Source organism: Fistularia commersonii, chromosome 16 (assembly GCF_037954325.1).
Source record: "Fistularia commersonii isolate RoL2024-O1a breed Wild chromosome 16, RoL_Fcom_v1.0, whole genome shotgun sequence".
Classification (NCBI taxonomy): domain Eukaryota; kingdom Metazoa; phylum Chordata; class Actinopteri; order Syngnathiformes; family Fistulariidae; genus Fistularia; species Fistularia commersonii.
Window position 1 is genome coordinate 16,731,201 of NC_141299.1, and position 25,211 is coordinate 16,756,411.

At 44.1% G+C, this 25,211-nt stretch overlaps 4 protein-coding genes across 6 annotated transcripts in view; 3 read left to right on the top strand and 1 right to left on the bottom strand.

Moving 5' to 3' along the window:
* Positions 1 to 249: 249 nt before the first annotated feature.
* On the bottom strand, positions 250 to 8,047 carry tmem38a (transmembrane protein 38A). Its single transcript, XM_086161418.1, has 6 exons — positions 7,509 to 8,047; positions 4,381 to 4,537; positions 3,949 to 4,133; positions 2,165 to 2,252; positions 1,786 to 1,903; positions 250 to 901 (listed from the first exon to the last, which is right to left on the bottom strand). Exons 1-6 carry the CDS (start codon positions 7,630 to 7,632, stop codon positions 692 to 694), a joined length of 882 nt encoding a protein of 293 aa, XP_086017544.1. The 5' UTR covers positions 7,633 to 8,047; the 3' UTR covers positions 250 to 691.
* Positions 8,048 to 8,650: 603 nt separating this feature from the next.
* smim7 (small integral membrane protein 7) lies at positions 8,651 to 10,646 on the top strand. Its single transcript, XM_086161419.1, has 5 exons — positions 8,651 to 8,749; positions 8,968 to 9,009; positions 9,477 to 9,529; positions 9,631 to 9,721; positions 10,050 to 10,646. The coding sequence occupies exons 1-5, from the start codon at positions 8,724 to 8,726 to the stop codon at positions 10,063 to 10,065; spliced, it is 228 nt and encodes a 75-aa protein (XP_086017545.1). The 5' UTR covers positions 8,651 to 8,723; the 3' UTR covers positions 10,066 to 10,646.
* Positions 10,647 to 12,810: 2,164 nt separating this feature from the next.
* LOC147226097 (mediator of RNA polymerase II transcription subunit 26) lies at positions 12,811 to 18,590 on the top strand. 2 transcript variants are annotated; one of them, XM_086162084.1, is made up of 3 exons: positions 12,811 to 13,153; positions 15,086 to 15,160; positions 15,244 to 18,590. In XM_086162084.1, the coding sequence occupies exons 1-3, from the start codon at positions 13,079 to 13,081 to the stop codon at positions 16,780 to 16,782; spliced, it is 1,689 nt and encodes a 562-aa protein (XP_086018210.1). In that variant the 5' UTR covers positions 12,811 to 13,078; the 3' UTR covers positions 16,783 to 18,590. The 2 variants fall into 2 exon arrangements, with proteins under 2 accessions (XP_086018210.1, XP_086018209.1); XM_086162083.1 differs by having other exon boundaries at positions 12,837 to 13,153; positions 15,083 to 15,160.
* A 495-nt stretch (positions 18,591 to 19,085) lies between these two features.
* Positions 19,086 to 25,211, top strand: part of slc35e1 (solute carrier family 35 member E1) — a 44,412-nt gene continuing 38,286 nt past the window's right edge. For both annotated transcript variants that reach the window (XR_015107319.1, XM_086162470.1), the window contains exons 1-5: positions 19,086 to 19,601; positions 20,927 to 20,997; positions 23,151 to 23,288; positions 24,505 to 24,630; positions 24,710 to 24,955. Coding sequence is in view for 1 of the 2 variants with exons in the window: in XM_086162470.1 (XP_086018596.1) it covers positions 19,274 to 19,601; positions 20,927 to 20,997; positions 23,151 to 23,288; positions 24,505 to 24,630; positions 24,710 to 24,955 (909 nt within the window). In the remaining variant the exon portion in view is untranslated. The remainder of the gene's footprint in view (positions 19,602 to 20,926; positions 20,998 to 23,150; positions 23,289 to 24,504; positions 24,631 to 24,709; positions 24,956 to 25,211) is intronic.

Consider the following 25,211-nt stretch of genomic DNA (forward strand, 5'->3'; position numbering starts at 1 on the left):
TTAGAGATGTATGACCGTTCAAGGCAATTTCAGGTCTCTGGTGAACCTCCTGCCTGCTTTGGGACGGTTGGAGGAACCCATCTAGTTCCCCCCGGGGGAGAACATGGAGGCTCCAGCGTAAACCGCTAGCGGAGTCGCGTCAAAGATGAGTTATAACTTCGAACCAATGGCTTTACAAAAATAACGAGAACACACAGAAGGGTGAGGGAGCGGCGAAATGGAAGAACCGACAAAAAACTTCTCCTTTGGTTCATTTGAAGACATTTATTCGTCTTTCTCTTGTTGTAAAAAGCCACTTTCACGTCATGCTGTATTTATTTTGACTGGTTCAGATTTTCTCTTCCTTCCTTTCTTTCTTACTGACGTTCAGACTAAAAGGACTCCACTGTCACTGGCCGAAGCCTCTACTGATTTGGAACCAGCGGCCACTGGATTCTGGGTCGACCACCGGTCGATCGCTATGAGATACAAAGAATAAATAACTTTAAAATGTCCAGGTTGGGTCGAATTCAATCGCGTGCCGTGACATTTACAGAATCCTTGTGATATGTAAATTGATGAGCACCGTGTTGCTCCGATTGACTGGGCCTCGTTTGGAAATACCGCCCCAAACCCCGGAGGAAGGAACGGGAAGTGCCGTCACTTGGGAGGCGTTGCGAGCGAGCCAGGTGAAGTTTCGCCGCCGGGTCGGCTACTCCGCTTTCTTGGCCTTCCTCTTGCGAGCGCCTTCGCTGAGCTCCTCCTTGGATTTGAGCGGCGAGGACGGGGCGGCGGGAGCGGCAGCGTGGTGGTGGTGGTCTTCTTCTGAGCCGCCCAGAGGGGAGCCGAAGACCAGATGGCAAATCCAGGACTCGATGAGGGCGAAGGGGGAGCCGTGAGAGTGTCGGGCGGTCATCACCACCTGGGAGGACGAGAAGAAGGTGAAAGGAACGCGGGGAAGGGACCGAGGGTAAGCTATCGGCCGAAAAGAGAGACTCCGGGCTGAAGGCAGTCGGAATCAAAGCTTTTCAGGGAAGGTACGGCACTCGTATCTCGAGCATACCGAACAGAGGCCCGAGTTCCTTCTGCATTTGCTATGTAAGTGGAGACAGGAAGTAAAAGCTGCTGTCCTGGCTCTGCGGGTAACCGTGGACTCTGAAACACCTTCTCACTGGATGTATCATTCAAGGGCGACTCAGGCTACGCCATGTTAAGTACTCTTGGTGCTTTAGGACATCCCAGAGCTCGGGAGGAGCAAGACAGGGGAGATCAAGAACAAACCCCCGGTCTTCTGAGTTTGACAGCGAAGACGGAAAGTGTCCAGTTTCAGATAAAAACCAGGGCGAGTATTTTGGCTCCAACACATGCGTGGGAACCGCGGATATACCGGCACTGTCCAGCTTCCAGATGTCATCTATACCACCTTGACACCCGGTGCGATCGTGTTTCCTACTGAAGGAAAGACGATTACCAGAGAGGGGCTGGAGGCCTTCTTGAGAGGAAATGAGCAGTTTCGACAGATATTGTCCAGGACTGCACGGGGGTGCCCGGCTGAGGGAGGCTTCGCAGGACTCCCGGCAACAATGGGGCGAAGAAGGACTGGGATCGGGGGAGGCGGCCTCTCGCTGAATATGGAGTGGGGGTGTTGGGTAAAGTGAAGGCTCGTAGGAAACAAGCGGTTCGACGGCAACCACACATGATCTGGATCATCATGTAACAAATGGGTAACCGAGCATACAAGTCCTGGTCCTTGTGTATTTTGGAGAGTTTCAAGTCTCCAATAAGTCGGGGATTTGCTGAGCTCACCTTGCTTGTAGCCATGAAGAGGGTGAAGACGAGGATGAGGATGCTTTTGGAAACCGGCAGCCAGTGAGCTTCCTGCAGGGTGAAGAGAATCGCCCCGTATAGACTTGCTTTGGTTGGGCTGCGGAGACAGGACACAAATAATGTCAAGCAAGTGTGTGAGGGCCATTGTAGTTTGGAATTTTCCAATGAGGGAGCAGGAGTTCTGTGCATTTTCGGGGATTTATGGGAAATTATGTTATTTTTCAACTGATAAACATCACGCATACAATACATTTGTGCACCGATCGTCGATATTGATTGGCTTTTCTACTGAGCCGCCACCGGGTGGCAGCGACGAGCGCGTGAATCGTAACAAGGCGAGAAGGAGACGCAAACTCACAATGACATGTTGAGGATTTCGTTGGTCTCGGGCCTCCACACACCACGGAGCAGCTGCTCAAAATTGGAAATGAGAGCGACTCCGGATCCTGGGGAGATATAAATAAACATCGGGCGGGGAGGAGAAAAAAAAAAGGAAAAAGAATCAGGACAATAAAAACCCGGTGTCCCGTGTCATCTGGCTTTTTCTCTTCACAACAGTCGCCTGAAGGGCCTTTTTAAGAGAGTTCTTGTGTCGGAGTCACAAGAACCGGAAAAAACCTGCTTTCGTGTTGACGAATTCTCAAATATTTGCTTATTAGAGATTCACTTTGGGAGTCGGGACACGTTAGGAAACTTTAAACCATTATTGATCCTCCAGTCTTAACAGCTGTTTTTTGTTGTTCTATAATATATTTGCTATATATATATATATATATATATATATATATTTGGCCCCGCTTTACCTTCCCACCATAAACCGGGCTTTCCATCAGCCGAGGGTCGCGCTCGCTGTCACGCAACTGAATTCAGCTTTCAACACACACACACATGCACACACTCGTTCACAGCCAAGGACCAGATCTGATCTATTATCCCGTTCCAGGAAATATAGCCGTTTTTTTTTTTGTTTGTTTTTTTTAAAGCAGCAGCGTATTTCAAAATGAAATCACAGATGTTTTATGGGTCTAAATTCTCAAATTAAATAACAGATTAAATAATCTTCCATTCATTCATGCAGTTATGAATGAATGACTGCATTATGACTGCATAATGAGGTAGCGCTTGAAACGTAGTTTTCATTGTGAAATGCTTTAATTCACTTTGTGAATGTATGACCATTCTTTTGACATGGAATCCTTTTATCTGCTGTCCAGCCAAAAACAACAACAATGATAATATTAATCATAATAATCATGTAATATTCTTATGATTATGATTATGATTATATTTGCATTATCACTTAGTAACCATAGTACTATTATTTTATTGTTGTTATATTTCTATTTGTTATTATTATTATTATTATTGTTATTATTAATATTATTATTAATATTATTATTATTATTATTATTATTATTATTATTATTATTATTGTTGTTGTTGCTGTTGTTACTGTTATTATTAATAACAATATTATATTATCATTAATAATAAGAATAATGGTAATAATAATAATGATAATAATAATAATCATCATTATTATTATTATTGTTATTATTATTATTATTATTATTATTATTATTATTATTATTATTATTATTATTATTATTATTAATATTATTATTATTATTATTATTATTATTATTATTATTATTATCATTATTATAGTTTCCTGCATCTCCCACCACCCTGAGTGCAGGATAAGCGTCAGACAATGGATGGGTGTCATAATTTTTCTTATTATCATTATTATTAATATTAATAATAATAATAATAATAATAATAATAATAATAATAATAATAATAATAATAATAATAATAATAATAATAATAATAATAATAGGTTCCAGCATCTCCCTCCACCCTGAGTGCAGGAGAAGCGGCAGACGATGGATGGATTATTGTTGTTGTTATTATTCTTATCAGTACTTCTGACATGTCATTTGGAAACATACAACCATGTCATGGTCTCATTCACGCATCTGGACAATTTCGAGTCTCCGGTGAACCTCCTGCATGGTTTTGGACTGCGGGAGAAACCTGAAGAGCTCCAAGAAACCCCACATAAACACACGGAGAGAAAGGCTGCCCCGTCGGACCTTCTTGTTTTGAGGCGAAGCGCGAAGTGCTACAATCACTGACCTTTAATGTAACCGATGATGACCATGATGAAGAAGCCGTGGTGGTAAGCGTGGTGGGCGTGGTGAACGCCGGCGGCGATCTTACGCGTGCGGACGACTTCCTTCAAAGCAACCAGCACCAGTTTGACGGGCAGAAAAGCCACACACTTGTAGAAGAGGTTCAGCGGGCAGTAGAAAACCAGATACCTGTGAGTGAGCGTGAAGAAAAATGAGAAACACGCCGAAAACCCTGACGAGAAGGCCGAAATAGAATGAGCTATTTTTTGATTTAATAAGATATTAAAGGAAACCTCTATCAAAAACATGCTCCAAAAACATCCACCCTGGCTGTCGCTTATTTGATATTTCAACCCGATGCTATTTTGGATTTTTCACCAGTTTGATGTGACCTTAAACGCATCACCCCGCCAGCGAACTTCGCAGCCTTTCTCACCAGACGGCCGAGGCCAGCAGGATGTGACTGTTGTGTTGGAAATAGTCGAGGGGGCTGCTTCCGAGCATGATGTCTGCCAGGATGTAGCTGCCAAAGCAGTAGAGCATGGCGGAGAGCCAGGAGGCCACGGGACTCCGGCGAGAAACCTCCACCGAGCCTGCAGAACAAGAAACAGAAGTGCGAGGGATGAAAACCCCCCCTCTGGAAGTGGAACCGCTTGTGTGTTTGTACTGAGCAGCAGCAGCATCTGCTGGTATGAGACGTAAACAATGTCCATTGGGTTCTATTCACTGCAAACCAGCCCTCATTCATTCATTCGTCTCATTCACGCTTCCTACGGAGACATGCAACCGTTCGTTGTTTCATTCCCACGTCCGGGCAGTTTAGGGTCTCCGACGTGAAGCGTGAAAAAGGTCATTGATGGCGTTTCGTAAACCTTCGAGCTCATAACCAAAAGGATTATCTTAGATTCATTGGCATCGCCTTCTCGTGACTGATGATTGTGATTCCCCGACCTGAACCCGCAGCAGCTGCGTGCTACACGCTAATGCTAATATCACACCAAGAGCCCGAGCAGCATCCTAGCAGCATCCTAGCAGCATCCTAGCAGCATCCTAGCAGCATCCTAATAGCATCCTAGCAGCATCCTAGCAGCATCCTAATAGCATCCTAGCAGCATCCACGTGTTCACTCATTTTCCACCTGCCATGACCTTTGATGCTAACAATTCCTGGCTAGCATAGCCTGAGAGAAGAACCCCAAGCTAGTTTGAGTTAGCCGGCTAATCTGATTGACTAGTAGGAGTGACAAACGCATCAGTCACCTACTATCTGCAATGGAATAATATTTTTGTTCAAGCTAGAAATGCTACATAAAAAAAAAATCATCATAATTTCATAGAACAGGGAATCCTGCTCCTCCATGTTTAGCCGCATCACTATTCACAGTAGACAACAGATTTTTAGATTAGATTAGATGCAACTTTATGTAATCTAATCAGAAGTGCCAAAAGCAGAAGCGCATATCTACAGAATCTGCAGTATTTACCAATAAATGCTGTATTAAAGAATAAATAAAAATGTTCTTTTTTCTAGCTAGTGGAAGTGTGTTGGATGATTATGTGCAGATTGTGTAAAAATAGGTAGTGATTAGTGTTTGATTAACAGATGGCGATATACCGACGTCTTAGACAGTAACTCTAGAGGAGGGATAATATAAAAATGTTGTTGAAACTCAGTTCATTCATGTTGTCATATTTCAGGATATTCCGTCTATATTCACCCCCCGTCTTTGAAAGTAGTCTTTTCACGGCAGACATTTACAGTTATTTAAAGCGCGGGTGCCAAATGTGACGGGTGTCGGGGCGTCAGCGGCTCCGTTTCATTCGACCGGCTTGCGATTCGACTCCAAACGTCCTCGGGCGAAACACCGAACCGCCCCGACGGTCTGGTTAGCGCCTCGCATGGCAGTTGAGTGTGTGTGCAAAGTGCTATTTAACCCACGAGCGAAGTCGTTTCAGCGTGGTTTTAAAAAAGGCCCGGAGACGTCGGTCACTTCCTGCAGAAATGGCGGCGTTAAACAGGCGGCGAACTGGATGAGCTTTTATCAGCTGAAGCCTCGCGCGGGGGGAGGGGGGGGGGGGATACGGTTCGTCCTGGTCCACGCCCGGCCGCCCTGCCAGTGAACGCCCTGATAGCGCGGCTCTTTATCGACAACAAATATTGACCGCGGCGGTTCGAATTATAAAAACAAAATATCGAGAGTACTTTTAAAGAGCAGAAAAGTACTCCGGTGAACGGAGAACGGAGATCCCCTTGCACGATGACATCACTTTCACCGGTTATACTGAACTTACTTAGTTACAACATACTATGTGAGAACCAGAGGAGGGATTTTATGATTTTATTTGTGTTTATTTACCCGAATGAATAAAACCGATCAATCGACTCCTCCCCTTTCCTCTCCTCACCAATGTCCGACAACAGGTGGGAGAGGGCGACTTGGTGCGACACTTTGAAAGCAATCCGACGCTAAGAAATGTCGCCCTATAAATACATCCCCGTTCGTCTCCTTCTGCTGAGCGGCAACTGTCTTAACCTTTGACCCCAACACTTGTCCCTCCTATTCCACTCAGCTTATCCCTGCAGGAGCGTCCTTAAGGAAAAGCGATGGAGTCGGATGGTTTTGTTCCCTTTTTAACGCAGAATATGGAGTACGGGGGGGTTTGAGCAAAGGGTTTCGCTCGGCACCCGCCGGTCCACGAGCCCTAATCCGTGGGACGGCGATTTCACAACCGAACGCACGTGTTCCGCTCCCATGAATGAGCTTGTTGCAACTCAGGTTACATAAAACAGGATCCCTAATTTCTAGCCGCAAAACTGCTGATGGAAAAGCGAGCGCGCAAAACAAGCGTGGAATGGAATCAAATGTTCTGTTCTCCGGTTCAAAACCGATATACTTGTTTTTCTCAGCAGGAGGGAACAAACTTTTTTTAAAAAGTCACCTTTCACGCTTTTGGTGTTTATCATATTTGCCGTGACGTGAACGACAAAGTCAATCCTGGGTCACCGTGAGCATGATTTGTCCCGATTGTCCACGAGAGCGGAGGGGCCGCAGGGGCCCGATGACTCTATTTCCGGAGTTTCTATTTTTCACTCGAGTTGCTGGTATGCGCAGGCCTTCTCTCCAGTTTCACCCCCACCACCACCGGTCGCTTGTACAAATTAAAACTCGGAAAAATACCTCGCGATATCCGAAGTGATTTAATCCGGCGCTGAGAGTAAATGGGGTCAAGCTGCTGCAGGAACAGACCCTCCATCAAAAGGCAAAGCAGCCGCCGTTTATGTAACAGGTCAGCGCTTTATATGGACAGGGTGCTTTTCGGAAAACACCAGGAGAAAGTCCTTTTCAGGGGAAATCGGATCTATCGCTGGTCACACAGAACAAGCCTTAAAAAAATTGCAAATTTCTCGCAGACGTCATATTTGCAAGTGCTTTCCAGGCATGACTTTGTGCTAGTCAACATATTTGCACCCCATGGCACAGATGTTACATGATCCATAATCAAATTTGCTAAACGATAAAAAAAAAAAAGAATAAATAGATAATAATAAAGTAACAACACTTACCTGGCTCATACTTGAGGTAGAGGATGGATACGATGTAATAGGCGAGATCAAACACGGGAAACATTCCCATTTTGGAGAAAACCTGAGCGAACTCGCCCAAATTCAGAACCGCCAGCACGTCCATGTTGACAAACAGTGAATCCTGTAAATATATTTCTCGTTTTTTTTTTTGTTTTTTTTTTTTTTAGATTTTTAATTTATAAGTCCCAGTTGCGCAGCGAGGATCGGAAGCCCCCCTCCGAAGCCCCCCGGTCTCGACAGTGACAGCCTGTGACACTCAAGTCCTCCTATTAATACCACTCATCTCCACAGCCTCAGCATCATCATCATCATCCTCCTCCTTCTCGAGGAAGGGATCGGGTTCTGACGCCTGGAAAAATAAACAAAAAATAACAAAAACAATGAAGGTGAGAGCGGAGGTTGGCTGAGCGGCTCCCGGTTCGGTTACCGAGCGTCCGTATCACCGGCGCTACCGGATGACGACTAACTGAATAACAAAAAAATGCAAAAAAAAAAAAAGAAAAACGAAAAAATACCTCCACTAGGAGCTCACGTTTCTTTCCCGTTTGCTGTTTTGATTATGCATTTATTAATCTAATTTTTTGTTTGTTATGTTTTAACATACAACCGTAGAGACGTTCGCCACTAGAGGGCGCTAGAAACGCCAGTACGCATTATTATTATTATTATTATTATTATTATTATTATTATTATTATTATTATTATTATTATTATTATTATTATTATTATTATTGTTATTATTTTGTTCCGGTCATGTGGGTCTATATCGTGTCCCAAATTGGCGATCGCGAATTCTGTGCGATTCTTACAAATAAATAAATGGGAAAAATGAAAAAATTAAAGCTAACGGCTCAGATGAAACAGATAGCAGGAGCGTATGACAGCTAAGTGCTGCTATAAAGGGTTATCATCGCATTGTTTTTGCTTAATCATTCACCGTTTTAGCCATTTGCGAGATGATAGTAATTTTGATAATTTCTGCAAACGGTCCTACTCTAGTTTTGCACAGAATTATAAGGCTAGATGTTCATTTTACACCGAAAAAAAAAACAGTCCGCGAGAATAACAAACCTGGTTGCCAAAAATCCGGGATTAACCTCCCCTTGTGCTCCTCTGGATCCTGCAATCTGATTGGTCACATTTCTGGTTGCGAGTACGGAAGTGGGGTGTGTAATTTGATGTGATGTGGACACGATGATTGGGGATCTGTTGATATTCGGGTAATTGTTTGGATTTTGACAACTTTGACACGAGAGAACCTGTTTAAACCTTATAGCGACATCTTCTATGTGTATTTAACGTGTGCTGTATCATCTAAATCGCGGGCCGTCCAGTTAAAAAACAAGCGAGCTAGCTTGGTGCTAATAGAGGCGGTTCACTAGCTAACACTAGCCCAGCAGGTTGACAGATCGTAAAATGTGTGTTTTCCTTTCTTCAGGACCTTGCTGGTAAATGCAGGGGCTGTGCTGAATTTTAAGCTGTAAGTAGTAAACAATTACAGTGTTATAATCGACATTGTCATCGCTAAATGTCGCATTAGAGTCACAAACAATACAAGGAAGCCCTGGAGAGTTTATTGACACTGTCAACAACAAGGCCAAAGCTGTCTCCTATAGATCACATTTGTTTCAAGTTTTTCAAATTGTCATAATAATTTGTCAAAACTTGGCATAGATTGTTCCAGACCACACATAGTCTGGCTACTAAAAGTAATCCACAGAACTCCCAATGTGACAAGGAGAGAAATATTTGTTTTGTTGATTTAAATTGTGTTTTTCCCTTTGATCACGAATTTGAATTCCATTACATTCAAGAGAAGCTTGACATGTCATCAGCCAAATCTCTCAACACTGAGTAACTTACACACAAGAAGCATCAGCATGATTTTGCTTGGCTCGCCCCAAAGCCAAGAGTAATTCATATTTGTGTGTTGAAACTGTTTTCCAGCAAAAGGAAAGAGTCCCAGGGATTTGGAGATGAGTCCAGAGCTCCAACAACAGGTATGTACAAAGCAAGGAACAGAACCCATGACTGCAGTCACTGTAAACTCTGTTAAGTTTCTTAGGTTGATCAGTGAGGAAACAATAATGGTCTCATTTAGGTGACAACATCAGGGAGTTCCTGCTCAGTCTACGCTATTTCCGCATTTTCATCGCCCTGTGGAACATCTTCATCATGTTCTGCATGATACTGTAAGTGAAACCGAGCAGTTATTGCGTCTATATAACATTGAAGTCCCAATGCAACACTGAATACGCCGCTCTTTCACTTTCATTTCTTTGTGAATGACATTACATCACAACAAATTGTGTTGAAAAATGTTGATACGTGTGTGTGTATTTGGAGCACAAGAATCAAACTACTAAAATACATTGTGGGATTTCGATTACACTTAAACGGTCGCATTTTTCTAAATGAATTTCTCCCCCGCCAATATCCTACGATATATATCCCAGAAGACAGCTGCTACAGACTGAATGTAATGTTGTCTGCGTGGCTAAATAGCTCTCATTTTTACAGATTATTTGGGTCGTGATCAGCGATGGCTGTGACCGGCGTTTTTTTGAAGATGGGTGTCCTCAGCGACCTGATGGAAATTTGCTGTTTCCGCGGCCCTTTTTAACTGCTCTGTTTCCTGTACATCTCGCTGTACAGAAATTGTATGAATTGTTGTATTTATTTTTTCTGTTCCAAAGACTCAGCCATTTGGAGAGTTTTATCTTTGTGTATCAACTCTTCAGATGTCTCAGTCTTTGCTTACTGGAGAAATTGTAACATTGAAAATAGCGGCAGGGTCTCGCTCAACTTGTCCTTGCTTCGTTATGCATCTGTGTTCTAAAACCTTATAATTATAATTATAGAGAACTACTTTGACGTCATATTATGGCTGCTTGTTTGATCAGCAGCCAAAAATCTATTGATTCTCAATTCTTATTTCTTTGACTGTGGCTGGATTTATGAGAAAAGTCAGTGGGTTAACTCCTGTACCTCTTTGTGTCACTTTGAAATATCTCAGTACGTACTCGTTCTTCTGGGGCCGCGAGTAAATGACTATATGTTATTCAATAAATGTATTATTATTCTTGACTATAAATAAATATGCAAATTTTCTATTAAGCGTGTCTTCAGTCTGACATGAACAAAAGTGATTGTAACTTATTTTTGTGCCGTATTCCTTGGGATTAAGTAAAGACTGGAATACTTCAGCCTGTCCCTCTGATTCAAATACACACTGCAGGCATTTCTCCTTAAAATTAGCTGTTCTCCTGTGTTCAAGAGAAATGCGTTAAAGGGATAATCTACCTTGATAGTACACACAGAGCAACCATGAACATGGTCTTTTTAAATGAATCACAATAATAACCTCTTAAACTAAACTAATGTGACAGACAGAAATATATATACATATGTATATATATATGTGTGTATATCAGCCAAATTTCTAGATTTCAGTATATTTTGCTTTTATTCGAAAAGTCCAACTGATTGAAGTAACGCTTGGATGTATAAGACAAAGATCATGTGTCAATTTATGAGTGTGATTTGCATTTCTACAGATAATACCCCTATGTTTTATCAAGAAGTAAAAGGTTTGGCTGCAAGATTTAAATGCACATAGAAGACAACTCAATGTAAGGAATGGTATTATTAATGTTGTTGCTATCAAAGTTCTCAGTTTCATCTTTGAAGGTTTAAGAAAGTATCTTTAAAGGGTTGAAAATACATGTAAATTAGTGCAAAATATAAATATTTCTGTTGGTTTAATGCTTTTTTGTCGTATTTGAGCCTAAGAATATATATATGATATTTCTTAGGTTGATCAGTGAGGAAACAATAATGGTCTCATTTAGGTGACAACATCAGGGAGTTCCTGCTCAGTCTACGCTATTTCCGCTATTTCTACGCTATTTATATATATATATATATATATATAATAGTATTAACTCTGCAAAAAATGGTAATTTTCATGTTGCTGCTCTCAACATTTTCAATTTTTCACTGAAGGTTTAAAGTATTTTAAATGGTTGAAAAAATGTGTACATTAGCTTCAACTGTAAAATATTATTCCTAGTTTAATGCTATATTATTGCTTTTGATACCGACTGTATAATCAGGAGAATGTATTTTTTTCTTTGATTTAACTTTGCACAGAGAAGAAAACAGCTATTCTCATAAATCGTAAATGTCATGTTGCTGCCATCAAAACTCCCAGTTCTGTTTTTGAAGGTTTAAGAAACCATTTTTAAAGGATTGAAAATATGTCTATTTGTTCCTCTTCGTTCAGGGCTTCCTTGGCGCTTTTTTTAATTAACAAATCTGTTTAGTCAGGGGAAACACAGAAATATACATAGATTGAAAAATCAGACAGCCCTATAAAGAGTATAACTAAAATACTTTCTATTCTAATACATATATGCCAAAATAGAATTTGTTCACACTGCCTTCTTATTCTGAAGAATATTAATAGTTATGCTGTAGTGATCCACCTCCTGAAGAAAGACTGCGAAGCCGGGTCTGCGGTTCATCCATTTCCTTTTGTGAATGTAAAATTTTCCCAGGAGCATCACAAGTTGTACAAAAGAAACCTTGCTGTGGTCTTCATAAGAAAGAAGAATAAGAATAAGAATAAGAATAAGAATGAGAATAAGAACAACTTTATTTATCCCGAAGGAAATTGTTGTGCCAGAGTTTCAAGTAAAAACATAACAATAATGATAATAGTAGGAAGGAGGGAGAATAAGAAATACAAATAAAACCATAAAGTGTCAAAGTCAAGGCTATAAAGTGTTTTAAGGTCTTAAAAAGTACAAAGATTTGAATACTCCCTTCGGCTGAAGGAAGAGGAAAAGAGAAATGTCCTTATCCTGCAGTTGCAGTGAGAATCCACTTCTCATCTCAATAGAGGCTTGTACATCTAACCCAAATAGTCATGAGTACAAGCAATAATAAAATAAATGTAAAATAGATTCTACATGTATACCATAGGAATCACAGGAGGCATCAATATCAATCCTAAATCTTTGCAAGTTTTTTTTTTTTTTTGCTGGATTTATGCTGTGTGCAATTTAATAAGAAACCCCCTTTACTTTATTGTTGAGACAGGATTTATTACCAGTCAGCTATATTTTATTCCAAATTAAATCCTTCCATAAAGAAATTCTTTGTCGCTTTTGTTTCCCTGCCGCGTCTCTGCAACACCCTGCGGCGAGCATGCGCAGTTCGCTCACCGTTTTTCCCAGCATGCATTGCGGCGGCGCTCCACAAAAGCCCGACGTGACCCGGAGGGGGAGGAGAGGAGGAGGCGGGGGGAGGCTGCCAGACGCCGGCCGGGGGGAGTCGGTTCGTCCGGGAAGCTTTTCCGCCCTCGTTGGCAAATACGTGACGGCGGCAAACTAAAAAAAAAATAGGGATAAAAGCATCTTGGACGTGATGTCCGCTCCCGGAGCGGCCCGACCGTCGGGCCTGTGAGCGTCGGCGGGCGTTTCGCCTCCGCCTCTGCCAGCCGTCCCGCTGTCTGTATCCGGCTCGACCCGCCTCACCGCCCGGCGATGACAGCAACGGCGGCGGCCTCTCCGCAGCTGATGAGGGACCGGCTTCTGCAGGCCATCGACGGCCAGAGCAACGTGAGTGAAGCCGCCGGCGGGGGTGGGTGACCGGAGGGGAAGAGGGGCGGACGCCGAAAGGCAGACAACAAAAGCCGCCACGGCTCCGGTGGTGTTTGCTAATTAGCTTGCTAACATCATTAGTGTGGGAAGTAACGGCCGGAGCGGCGGCGGAGGCTCCCCGGAGGCTGCAGCCGGACCCCGGCTCTCCGGATGGGGCAGTCGGACTCCGGCTCCCCGGAGGCTGCAGCTGGACGCCCGCTTCCTGGATGGGGCAATCGGACTCCGGCTACCCGGATGAGACAGTCGGACTAGGCTACCCGGATGGGGCTGTCGGACTAGGCTACCCGGATGGGGCTGTCGGACTCCTGCTCCCGGGAGGCTGCAGCCGGACGTCCGCTCCCCGTCTGGGGCAGTCGGACTCCGGTTCCCCGCAGATTGCAGCCGGACCCCGGCACCTTTTGCATCTACCAGCCCTCCGGGATGGAGATCTGTGGATTGCTGTGCCCCCCTATACACATTCTCCTGGTTGCACCCCTGTTAACTTTTCAGTTTATTGACTGTTAATAGCCATGTCACGACACATTTCAATATTATGTCGCAAATTGTGATTGATTTATTCGGTTCTGCAGCTTTAAACGACAACGCGGTTGTATTGCATTGGTGCTGCAGAGTAGCCCGGCTCGATGGTGGCAAATCCCAATTTAAAAGATGCATTTCTAGACTAGATAGAAGCACAGGTGCATGTCCCCAACTCATCAATAAACGCAATTTTATTTATTTTTCTGAGCATCTCTATTGGGTCCGGTCTTTTAAGGAAACCCCATGCAGAACATCACTGCAGCTCTGAGCAGCTCCCTCACACCTCAATGTGTGAAGGAGAGATTCTGCAGGGCCAAGCTGCCGTTGAGCTGTTTAACACCCAGTTCTGCTCTCATTAGACATCTTTTTATTCATTCTTTCATTCACCCATTCAGTCATTCACTCAACCATTCATCTGTTCACCCAGACACCCATAGGTATAGCTGCTGTAAGCATTGTTCTACGTTGCTTCCTGCAACTTTTGCACATGTTTATACTGATAATAAATTGCAAACAACTTTTGTTTAATTTGTTTATTTGTCAGGTATTAATATATCGCACTACTGCACATTATTAAGTACCAATACTGCACTATCCACTTTCTCCTGTGTGAGATTAAACCTTTTCCCGCTGTTGAATGATTAAAAGAATATTCTATTCTGTTTACCAAATCATATTATCTAGTTATATGCATTAAATCCCAAATTGGCAATTTAGTCGAAATTCCGCCTGCTGAATGCCAGTTCTAATGTTCGCAACTTGGGACCAGGGTTTGTGCGTGGAAATTGGTCCAAATTGGTCCACAGTAATAAACTTTGGCGACCCCTGGTTCAGCTCGGTGGATAAAATAGGAGTGAAGCTCTGCAGATGTTGATGTGCGTCACGAGCGGAGCCGAGGTTCAAGCCAGAGAGGACGCAGGGTGGTCATGGGTGCAAGCGAGTTCCCTCGCTTTTTGTACACCAAAATGCATTACAGTAATTCCAGTGAGAAGAAATGTAAGATCTCTACTAATCCGACCCCTTCGGTCTGTTTCACTTTCAAACTTGCAGCAAAATAAGGGGGAATATAGACGTCGCGTTCTGCGCCAGCGGAATTTCACCTGCAGCCACAAATTCTCTGAGAAGCTCTCGTTGGATTTTTTGTAGAACACGACGGTGGTGCATTTGCATGTAATCTCACTTTGTCAAATTTGCACCTGAAACCAGGACAAGGACGTGGCATCTTGATGTGCAGGTGTGCATCTGAGACTATTCAAATCAAGCTGTGACCTTCATGAGATATATTTAAAAAAAAAAAAAAAAGCGGGGGAGCTTTTTGACAAACACCTGTGGAGGATTTGTGACATAAACGTGACTTGTCTTTTTCAGCAGATATGCAATATGGTGATCGTCCTGGAGGTCATCTCCCTCTTGGAGAAATATCCCATCACCAAAGAGGCGCTGGAGGTGAGTTGCCGTTTGTGCGGACGCGCTAACACACATTTAAATGGAGCTTTCGAAATTCATTGTTTCTCCTCCGTCCCGCGAAGGAAACCCGTCTCGGCAAACTCATCAACGACGTACGGAAGAAAACCAAAAATGAGGATCTTGCGAAAAGGGCGAAGAAGCTCCTCCGCACCTGGCAGAAGCTCATCGAGCCCGCGAAGAGCGACGCTACGTCTAAAGGCAACGGCGGCGCGCCGTGGTCTTCCAACGGCGGTTCCCATCCCTGCGTCCCCGCTCCGGCCGCCGCGCCACTGTCAGGTAAAACGGGTCCGGAGCTGAAGAACAGAAACGACTTCCACAACTGCCGCTCGCCCACGGCGGAGAAGCAAAGCAACGGGAAACGTAAAGCCGCCCTGAACGAAAGCGGTCGGCTCCTCCCGGCCAAGAGATCCAAAGTCACGCTTCACAATAAAATCAATAATTCCAAAGAGTTGCCAAAAAATGGGATTAGCAGCGGCGCGGAGATATTTACGGAATCGCTCCTACATGCGCCTCTGGACAGGGACGAGTCACAGGAGAAGGACAAGACCAATAAAATCCCCGTCTATTCTGTAAAACCTCATCTAAGCGCAGGATACAGCAAACCTCTGAGCACCTCTATGTTGATAAAAGCGTCCGTTCTCCAGCAGCAAGCCCGGCAAGAGCAGGCCGCCTCCGGGGGGCAGTATCGACCCAAAAGCCCCCGAAATCTATCGCACGGCACGCCAACTCCTAACCAAGAAGGTGTCGTCAAACACATTTCGCCGCAGCCAAGGAGTATTTCCAGCCCAGCCGCGAGGCCGGGCGCCGTGGACACGCCCGCGCACGAGCCCCCGCTAAATACGACCAGGTCCGCGGATTCGGACCGTCCGAGCGGAGCCTCCCCGCGCAGCTCCAGCGACTCCTGCTGCAGCGACGGCGCCGCCGTGGAAGACAACGGTGCTTTTAGGAACGCCAAGAAAAGGAAACACAAGTTCCGCTCCAAGAACAGTCCGACGGACACGGACAGACAGACGCGAGGCGACAACGCCAAACCCGTCAGGTTAAAAGACAGGAGGCTGACCTTCAACCCCGTGACGGGGCAGATCACGCCCTCCTTCCAGAAAGCCTCTCCGCTCGAGGAGGAGGAGGCGGCGGCAGCGTTGGCGGCGCACAGGGCCGAGCCTCCGTGGACGCAGCAGTCCAAGCAGCCCGCGCCGGTTCCACCCTGCCCCTTTCAGCAGACTGATTGGAAGGAGCTCTCCAGGAGCGAGATCATCCAATCGTACCTAAGCCAGCAGAGCAGCGTGCTGACGTCCTCGGGCTCGCACGCCCCCGGCGCTCACCATTTCATGACCGAGTACTTGAGGAAGGATGAGCACAGAACTAAAGAGGATAAAAGAACGCACGTGCTGGTGTCTGAGCTCCCGGCGCGGGGTTTACCCGGGGTGAACCGGGAGCTCAGCGAGGAGGACGTGCGCCGGTTGCACACGCGGCGTTGGCCGGGGGTGAACGGTTGCTCCGACACCCTCGGTAACTGGTACGACTGGACCGAGTGCATCTCTCTAGACCCCCACGGAGACCAAAGCAGGCTGAACATCCTGCCGTACGTCTGTCTGGACTGAACCCCAACCCCCACCCGACCCCCGCGAGTGTTTTCTGAAAAGGCTGAGCGTGCGTTGCCTTCACCGTTACAGCAGAGCGACTGCTGTTTTTGCACTATTGGTGAAAAATTAGGATGGATGTGCCGCCTGTTTGAATGTGAGGAGCGCGGAGAGTGTAATCAGTGTTTAATGAGTGCTTGGAAACCTTTGAGGGACAGTGTAACGCATTTGTTGATGTGCAATAACAGAACAATACGGTTTTACAGGCAAATAAAGTCGCCTCGATGTTTGCCAGACGCTGCGCCGCGGCCACGTTTTCGTTCATTATCACGCGACTCCTGGAATGTGCCTCATTTACTGTCGACCGAAACCTCGAAATCGGAAATTCTCCAAGGGATTTTTTGTTCATGAGTAGCGCAGCTTTTATCTCTTTTCCGATCCAATACCCCGAAACATTTCACTCTTGGTTCGCAGCCTGGCGAAGTAGGGTAGTGAGATCCCTGCAACCATGGTAACAGTTCTCTGAGAGCCCAGTGTTCCCAACATGGGGATAATTTGGGGATTTTTCAACGCCAAATAAAATTATTTGCAAAAGTATTGCTACACACTGCAAAAGTAGTCGTCGAGTTCAGTAATTTACTCTTATTTAATAACCAATTTCAAAATGTATGGCTCTGTTCAATGTGGGGCAAACGCTAACGGCGGCGTTCAGAAGGTTTAGCACCTTCAGATAACATCGGCACCGTGATCTTCCAAGTTGGGAACCCCAAAGATGGAGGTCAGTGTTAATTTGTTGTTTTTTTTTTCCATGTGTAATTGTCACTGACATGCCCGTATGTACAATCAGTGACTTCTTCCTGTCCATCCCGGCGTCCGATAAGGCCGTCCGGGAATCAGCGTTTTTACACTTGCCATCAAGTGAACTAATATATTTAACTCTGGGTTCGTGAGGGGCGGAGAAAAAATATTTGCATCGAACTAAAAGCCATGACGATGCCTTATTCCTCCCCCTCCCGAAAGAAGGAACCTCTATTATCACCTCTAAGTTACTGTGGACAGAAAAATTCTAAAAATATGTACATATGGACATGTTTATATTGCTGTAAAAGACTTTTGGAGGAAAATTGTACATTATCTTTTCACTGTGGTGTGATTTCCTTTTTTTTTTTTTTTTTTTTTTTTTTTTACGAGAATCGCTGTTCCCATATCGTCCCGACTGTGCCGTGCAGAAACCTGTAAACGGCCAACAAGTTGTGAAACATTTGCATTGATTTCCGGTCGTCGGACGTTAAATGATGCTCTGAAACTGCCAGACGTGAGCGACGGTTTCAGTTCGAGAGAGAGAAAAGTTCCTACAGGGCTGCAGCGCTCTTTCAAAGACGGGCGGCTGTTTTGTATGATATGGATTTGTGTTTAAAAAGTCTAAAGTTTTACTGAACACGTCAGACAACACTTCATTTTTTTCAGGAAGGACTCATTTATACAGTGACAATATTCTGAACATTCACTGTTGCTACTGTGTCCTTGCCTTCCCCTTTAATTTGTATTTAGGTTGTAAATTATGGACTATTGTGGCAGCGCTGACTGCGCTACCCGCTTGCAGGAAGGCCCTGAATAGGAATTCCTATGCTGGATAAACTACTTAATATCATTCCTTTCGATATTGTTTGCCTTATGGAAATTTAACGTTTTTCCCTGAAGACAGAGCCTTAGTGAATGTACAGAAATTATTCTTTTGTGTTCGATGGAATGCAGAAGAGAAACTATTTGCTACGTAGTCCTTTTAAGTGGACGTTTATGTGTTGATTAAAAATTGGGAGAAAAAAAAAGTGTTTTTCTTCTTAAACTCAATATGAATTTGAAATTGTTTTACTATCGTTCTTATCGATAACTAACAAACACTGGCAATTATTTTATGTCCTTCAGCTCACTACTCATGACATCTCATCCAAGCTGGAACCGAATATTTCTGGTTCGATTCCCGGCGATTTCCCACCAAATGTTGGGTGAGCAAGACACTGAACCCTTCATCCATGATGGCTTATTTGCAGCGAACGAATTGAAACAAATTTTAATTGCAATTAAGAAAGCTTGTGTGTCATCATCAAAATGAAAACTGCGGCTCGTGTCAGGCCTGCATTTGGTTAACATCAGTGCTACGTGTTCAAAATGCTGCCTACTCAATACTCACAAAACATTTTTGACGACTGTACTGAAGATAATTTCTCTTTTTTTAGCTGCATTTAAGTGTTATCCAATCGAAACCAATTGATTCGTATTGTATCATATTTAGGCTTGACTGTGTTTTTTTTTTTTTTTTTTGTTGTTATTCAACTTCATGCGCTTGTAAAACAAAAACCGGAAGTGCTAAAAATAAGTAGTCAATTGCGGGTTTTATTTTGATGGCGTAAACAGGAAGTAGTCGGTTTCATTATCGCTAACTTGGACGGCTTGTCCTCCTCCCCCAATGCCGCAGACACACCGGCGGTGACTCGTCACTCCGCGCTGCAAGATGGCTGCAGTGGAGCGGACCCAAGTCCGGGAAGGGTTACGGATAGTTATACTGTGCGTGTGTTGGTACACGGTGAGCTCGGGTGGCAACGTCGTCAACAAAATCATCCTCAATGAATTCCCGTACCCGGTGACGGTGTCTCTCTTTCACATTGTTTCTATCGTCTTCTTTCTACCGCCGCTGTTGCGGGCATGGGGAGTCCCCAAAACAGAACTACCGAGCAGGTACTACCGGTGGTACATCCTGCCTTTAGCTTTCGGAAAATACTTTGCGTCAGTGTCGGCTCACTTCAGCATATGGAAAGTACCAGTTTCATACGCGCACACAGGTGAGTTGATCCGATCTTTTTGTTTTGCTTTTTATCCGCGATACGTACGCACAGTGTTAGGCCACCTGGAGCGCGTCAGCCGGGGCAACTTGATGATGTGTCCCCTCCGTCAGCTGACGTTAGCTCCGTCGGCTAACACCGGACAGCCCGCCGTTGCCACTATTTAACTTGTTACGGGCCTCAACTCAGTTTCATTTTCGTTGTGTGGTTGTTTTTATAAACCCATCGGCTCCCGGCAGCTCCATTGACTTCAAAATATAGGTATTTCATCTTGCGTGAAAAACTCTTTATTAGCTAGCTAGCTGGCTAGCTAGCTCGCTGGCTAGCTAGCACGACAACTGTGCGTCAGGGGGGAGGGTCCCTTTGTGGCCGTATCATGCGGGGAGCGTTTAACCCAGCACCCATAGCGTTCATGCCGTGTTTTTAATCAGTTAAAAATGTTCCCAAAAACATTCAACATGCCCTCTCTTCAGCTAGGCGTTACTTTGCTCGAAACCCCACTGATCTCGTCCAAAGAGACGACCGGAGAATGCTACTTGAACACGAGGTCTGTGATTAAATGACTACAAGGGGCTGCTATTGTTTGTTTTCCAGGAAAGACAACCCCTACAAAATTTTATTAAAACGTGCATTTCAGACACGTTTAGTAGTAACAATGTCTTTTTATCCATCAGGATATTTACGTGAGAATTTCCAAATGTCACCCGATGGCGCGCTCAGTGGTGCGTTCACTGGCGTTCTCCTCAAAATAAATGTCTTTATTTGAATTAGCAGGGTCACTTCTGGCTCTTTATGGACAAACACAAGAACAGCGTAATATACCAACTCTTTGTTTAACAAAGGTTGTGTCTCTGAAAATCACTTATCTAGGATTGGCAGTTAGATCAAAGATAAACATCCTCTTGTTGTAATTCTTCTCATGTGTAGGATTGTATCCCTTTCAAATAAACTTATTAGAATTTTGAAAAAATCTCCACACCGAAAGATTCTCCAAGAAGAAAAGATGATTTATTTTATATATAACACAAAATACTTATTGTTACATGCATCACATGCAAACTAGGCTCTTCGTCACACGCTTACTGGAGCCTAGTTTTTGCTCGAAATGTGTTATATGTAAAATAAATCATCTTTTCTTTTTGGAGCATTTTTGATGTGCGGATTTTTTCAAAACCCTACGAAGGTGATTCGTTTTCACCCATCCCTAACTGGGTAGCAGGATGTGCGTGTGTTTTTTTAAATTTTTTTATTTTCTAGTTCCTTTTTTATTAAAAACGGTTGGAATTTCCAAACTGACACTTTGCTCATCCTGTTTTGTCTCGCAGTCAAAGCAACAATGCCGATATGGGTCGTGCTGTTGTCAAGAATTATCATGAGGGAAAAGCAAACCACAAAGGTGAGTTGGTTCATCACAGAAAACAAAGCTGCCTCTGTTTCAGCCCCGCGTCCTGCTGTCTCAAACCCCGCAGTGGTGATGTGGCACACTTTGCTCCTGTACTGAACAGGGTTGTCTTTCCCCTCGAGACTCAAACATTTAACTTCTTCACCTTGTAAGTCCCATAATTGTTTTTTCCCCCCCATATGTGCTATTTCGATCTGCAGGTAAGGCGGATCCAACAAATGATACAAAAAAAGTAGTGCAAAGACGCCAAATTGAGGACCCGCTATTCACGTTGAATTGCATATTCCATATATAGCATGGTCGTGGTCTATTTACTTTGCTCAAACAATTTTCTGTGGGCATTTCATTCTCTACCTAATGAGGACGAGAAAAAAAACTTGAACAAGAGTAAACCTTTTGAAAAAGTTGGACGTCTGTCTGCTCCCGACAGTTTTTAACGGGGTGTGAGAGAGGAAAGCGGGGAACTTTGCAGTTCAGTGTGATAAAGAATTTAAACTAAACTAATAATTTCCTAAACAACTATATTGCATTACTACAGAATTTCCACTGTTGCTTGTAATATCACAGACAATGAAGGCGATCATGGTTGCTTAGATGTTACAGAACCAGACTTTGATGCAGAAAGTGAGGCGAGGGAATTCACTGATAGCCGCCAAAAGGAAAGGTCTGCCATTTGTACACGCCAGGCCGGATTCGCATCAGACGCAAGAAGCCTGGCAGCCGGACGGCGGCCATGATAGCCGTCGAGAGCGGCGGTCAGCTTGTGGTTCTCCAAATGAGCCGCCATACTTTTTTACAGTTCTATGTAAACTTTAATGAGCAACCAGGTGAGCCGACCTGTGGGACTTTAACGGAGGCTAGCTCCGAGGAGCGGAGCGTGATCGCTGAAACTTCTGCTGCAATTTGAAGTTGGCGAGACTCTCAAATCCACAAGTAGGCCTGACCAGGTCGGACTGTAAGGTCTTTGTTTGGGATTTGAAATTCTATTCCCTGTAGCTCATTGGCTTGAAACCAATACCGGTGAAATTGGATACTTCATCATTCCAGGGAGAACAGGTTTTTCAGCATTCAGCTAGAAAATCAACAAGCTTGTGGCATAATTTTATATCTACTCTTCTATTTTTCAATTATTTTTTTAAATACCAAGCGGTCGTGCCAGATTTTTCTCGTGCACCATTTCGTCGGGGAAAGGAAGCAATATGCACGATAAAACCGTGACTCACGCTTGAAATTGAACATAGCTAAAGACCGGGAAACACTCACATTGGATAGCCTGGTGTGCGTGAAACAAAACAGGGCTGAAGAGATGGCAGCGCTTGGTTTGTACCTCACACTTAATTTCCCACAAATATTCCCACAGAATATTTGAGTAATGAGAATAAAAGTTAATCTTCGTGGAAGAAAATCTCCCAGCGTGATCGATGTGATTATTGATATTCTAGCGTTAGAGACAAATTACAGATGATAAGAAATGACCATTTTAGCATCACTACCCACAAAACCATGACATGTTTCAAACGGCCCCTATTCATAACTTGTAGCTTGTATTTATTTCAACCACTGCCAGTTGTGACCGTGAGTCTTTGGCACCTCCGCTGTGTTCTATGCCTTGGAAGGAAGGAGGCATTTGGTCTTAAAAATGCAGCAGTACAAGAATACGGATAAATCCTTCTTTTGATCAAGTTTAGATTGGTGAGACCTGGAGTTTTAAGATCTGACCTACATCCTGAGAGAATCCAAAACGCTCTATCGTCCATCTGAATCCTCAGACTGACCCCTCAAGATAAGCCAGAAATCTTCCAACAGAGAAAAGGTGGCCTCTCCTAGCTAACAACCTCTGTATATGAAGCTCTCCTCACCGATCAATCGGCATGTTATGCTTCACGTCAAAGTTGACAAGGAGGTTTGTAGATAATACCGACCTTTGTTTCTGACTGTCTCCTGAGACCCACTTAGATGTTTGTCATGAAATTGGCTCTGCTTTCTTGCACTGCAAGTAGTTCAACTAGTGGTTGAACCAGTTTTAAAAGGTCTTGGCGTGTTCTGTGCAGCGTGTCTGCACACAATGCCGCCGCCAAACAATCTTTAATCCGAACCCGCTGCGCTTCAACTGAGTTTCCTTGTATTTGTTTGCTTCCCTCTCGTAGGTGTACGTATCTCTGATCCCCATCATCGGCGGCGTGCTGCTTGCCACCGTGACCGAGCTGTCCTTCAACATCTCCGGTCTTATCAGCGCCCTCGCCGCTACGCTCTGCTTCTCCCTGCAGAACATCTTCTCCAAGAAGGTAAACATACGCGATGACCCACCCGCTCGCTGCTAGTGGAAGCGGGTTAGTATCACCGCTGGGTGAATATCTGAAAAGTGGCATGAAGAGGCTACAAAACAGAGGAGCTCTTTTCAGCTTCACAAGATCGATGGTTAGCTCAGAAACACAGATGATGCAAATAGGGAGGGCACTTTTTTAGTTTTTTTAGTTATAGTCATAACCGAGAAATCGCCCTGCTCTCCTTTCGCGTGTCTGCGTCACCTCGGTGGCGGTTGGAGTAAAAGCAAATGAACATGGCTATTTTAAGTAGTTTATTTGCACTATTTCTCTCAGCTTCAGCAACCATCGCGACTTCATCATTACAGTCACTCCTCACTTATCGACGTACTCCGCTGACAACTCGGGCATTACGACCTTGACCAACATTTATAAACGAAAATATCTTGAAGAGAGTTGTTCAGAAGTGACACTGAAGAAGAAGATTTCGTTGGATTTAGTGATTAAGAGTGACACTGATTGTTTGGTCGTAGCATGTGCTATATGCTATAGTTATTTGAATGACTCTTACCGTAATATGTTATGTTAACATAGCCTACCAGGCACGTTGTCAGTTCGTTGTTTATGCGTCATATAGGCTATACTTATTCAGCCTGTTGTTCTCTGTTATATTCTTATTTTTCATTGCCTTTCAAGATAAAATGTCTATTCTTGGTGTTTTATTTTATCAAATAAATTTCCCCCCAAAAATGCGACTTATATATGTTTTTTTCGTTCTTTATTATGTATTTTTGGCTGGTGCGACTTATAATCCGGAGTGACGTATAGTCTGAAAAATATGGTACAATACAGGTATAAGAAAGGAAAAGGTATACCGGTTTGAGTTGGAAGATAATGGTATAATAGAAAATCCTTAGCATTAACACAAACTCTATGGTGTTAATGCTAGGCTAGGCTAACTTGTAACTTTTCACCAACAGTAGGTTAACTTACATGCTATGGTAGGCTAGCCATACTTATATATCCTTTGCTTAAACAAGGAGCAACTGTACTTAGTTCGCCCTCCACTCACGTTAAAGCATTTTCACATTTTTTGAGAACGCCATTTCTTTGTAAAGTTGCATGAGTGACTGTGAAATGAGTTTCCCTTGAAGCGGAAGCAAATGTGAAAAGCGCTATCTCGACTCATGGCTGACTCTCCTCTCCCTTCTCCGGTACTCGCCTCGTTCTGTTGAAGGTGCTGCGGGACACGAGGGTCCACCACCTTCGGCTGCTCAACATCCTGGGCTTCAACGCCGTGATCTTCATGCTGCCCACCTGGATCCTGGTGGATCTCTCCGTGTTTCTTGTGAATGATGACTTTGTGAGTGTACGCCGCACGGTAACCTCTGCCCTTTGGCGCCTCCTTTACCGCTATTGAACATTGCTTGTGGTCCTCGCAGTCGGACATGTCTGGATGGAGCAGCACCTTCTTCCTCCTGATCATCAGCGGTTTCTGCAACTTTGCCCAGAATGTCATCGCCTTCAGTGTGCTCAACCTCGTCAGCCCACTCAGCTACGCCGTGGCCAACGCCACCAAGAGGATTATGGTCATCAGCATCTCGCTGTTGATGCTCCGCAACCCGGTCACGCTCACCAACGTGCTGGGTATGATGACGGCCATAGTCGGGGTCTTTCTCTACAACAAGGTGAGTCGCTCGAATCCCTGGATCTTTGCATGCCACATTAAAATAGGAGCCTGACTTTGGGTAAAGTGGAAGCTAAATTTGATAGCATTGTGTCCATTTTAAGCAAATTTATCTTACTTGAACTTCTGAACTCCTCAAAATGATAAACTGCATTGATTATTCTGATCTGTGTAGTTTTGCTCCATAACTCCCAATTTCATCTGAACAAGTGTAACTGAACCAACACACTCTAATTAGGGATTGACGTTTTGCGATA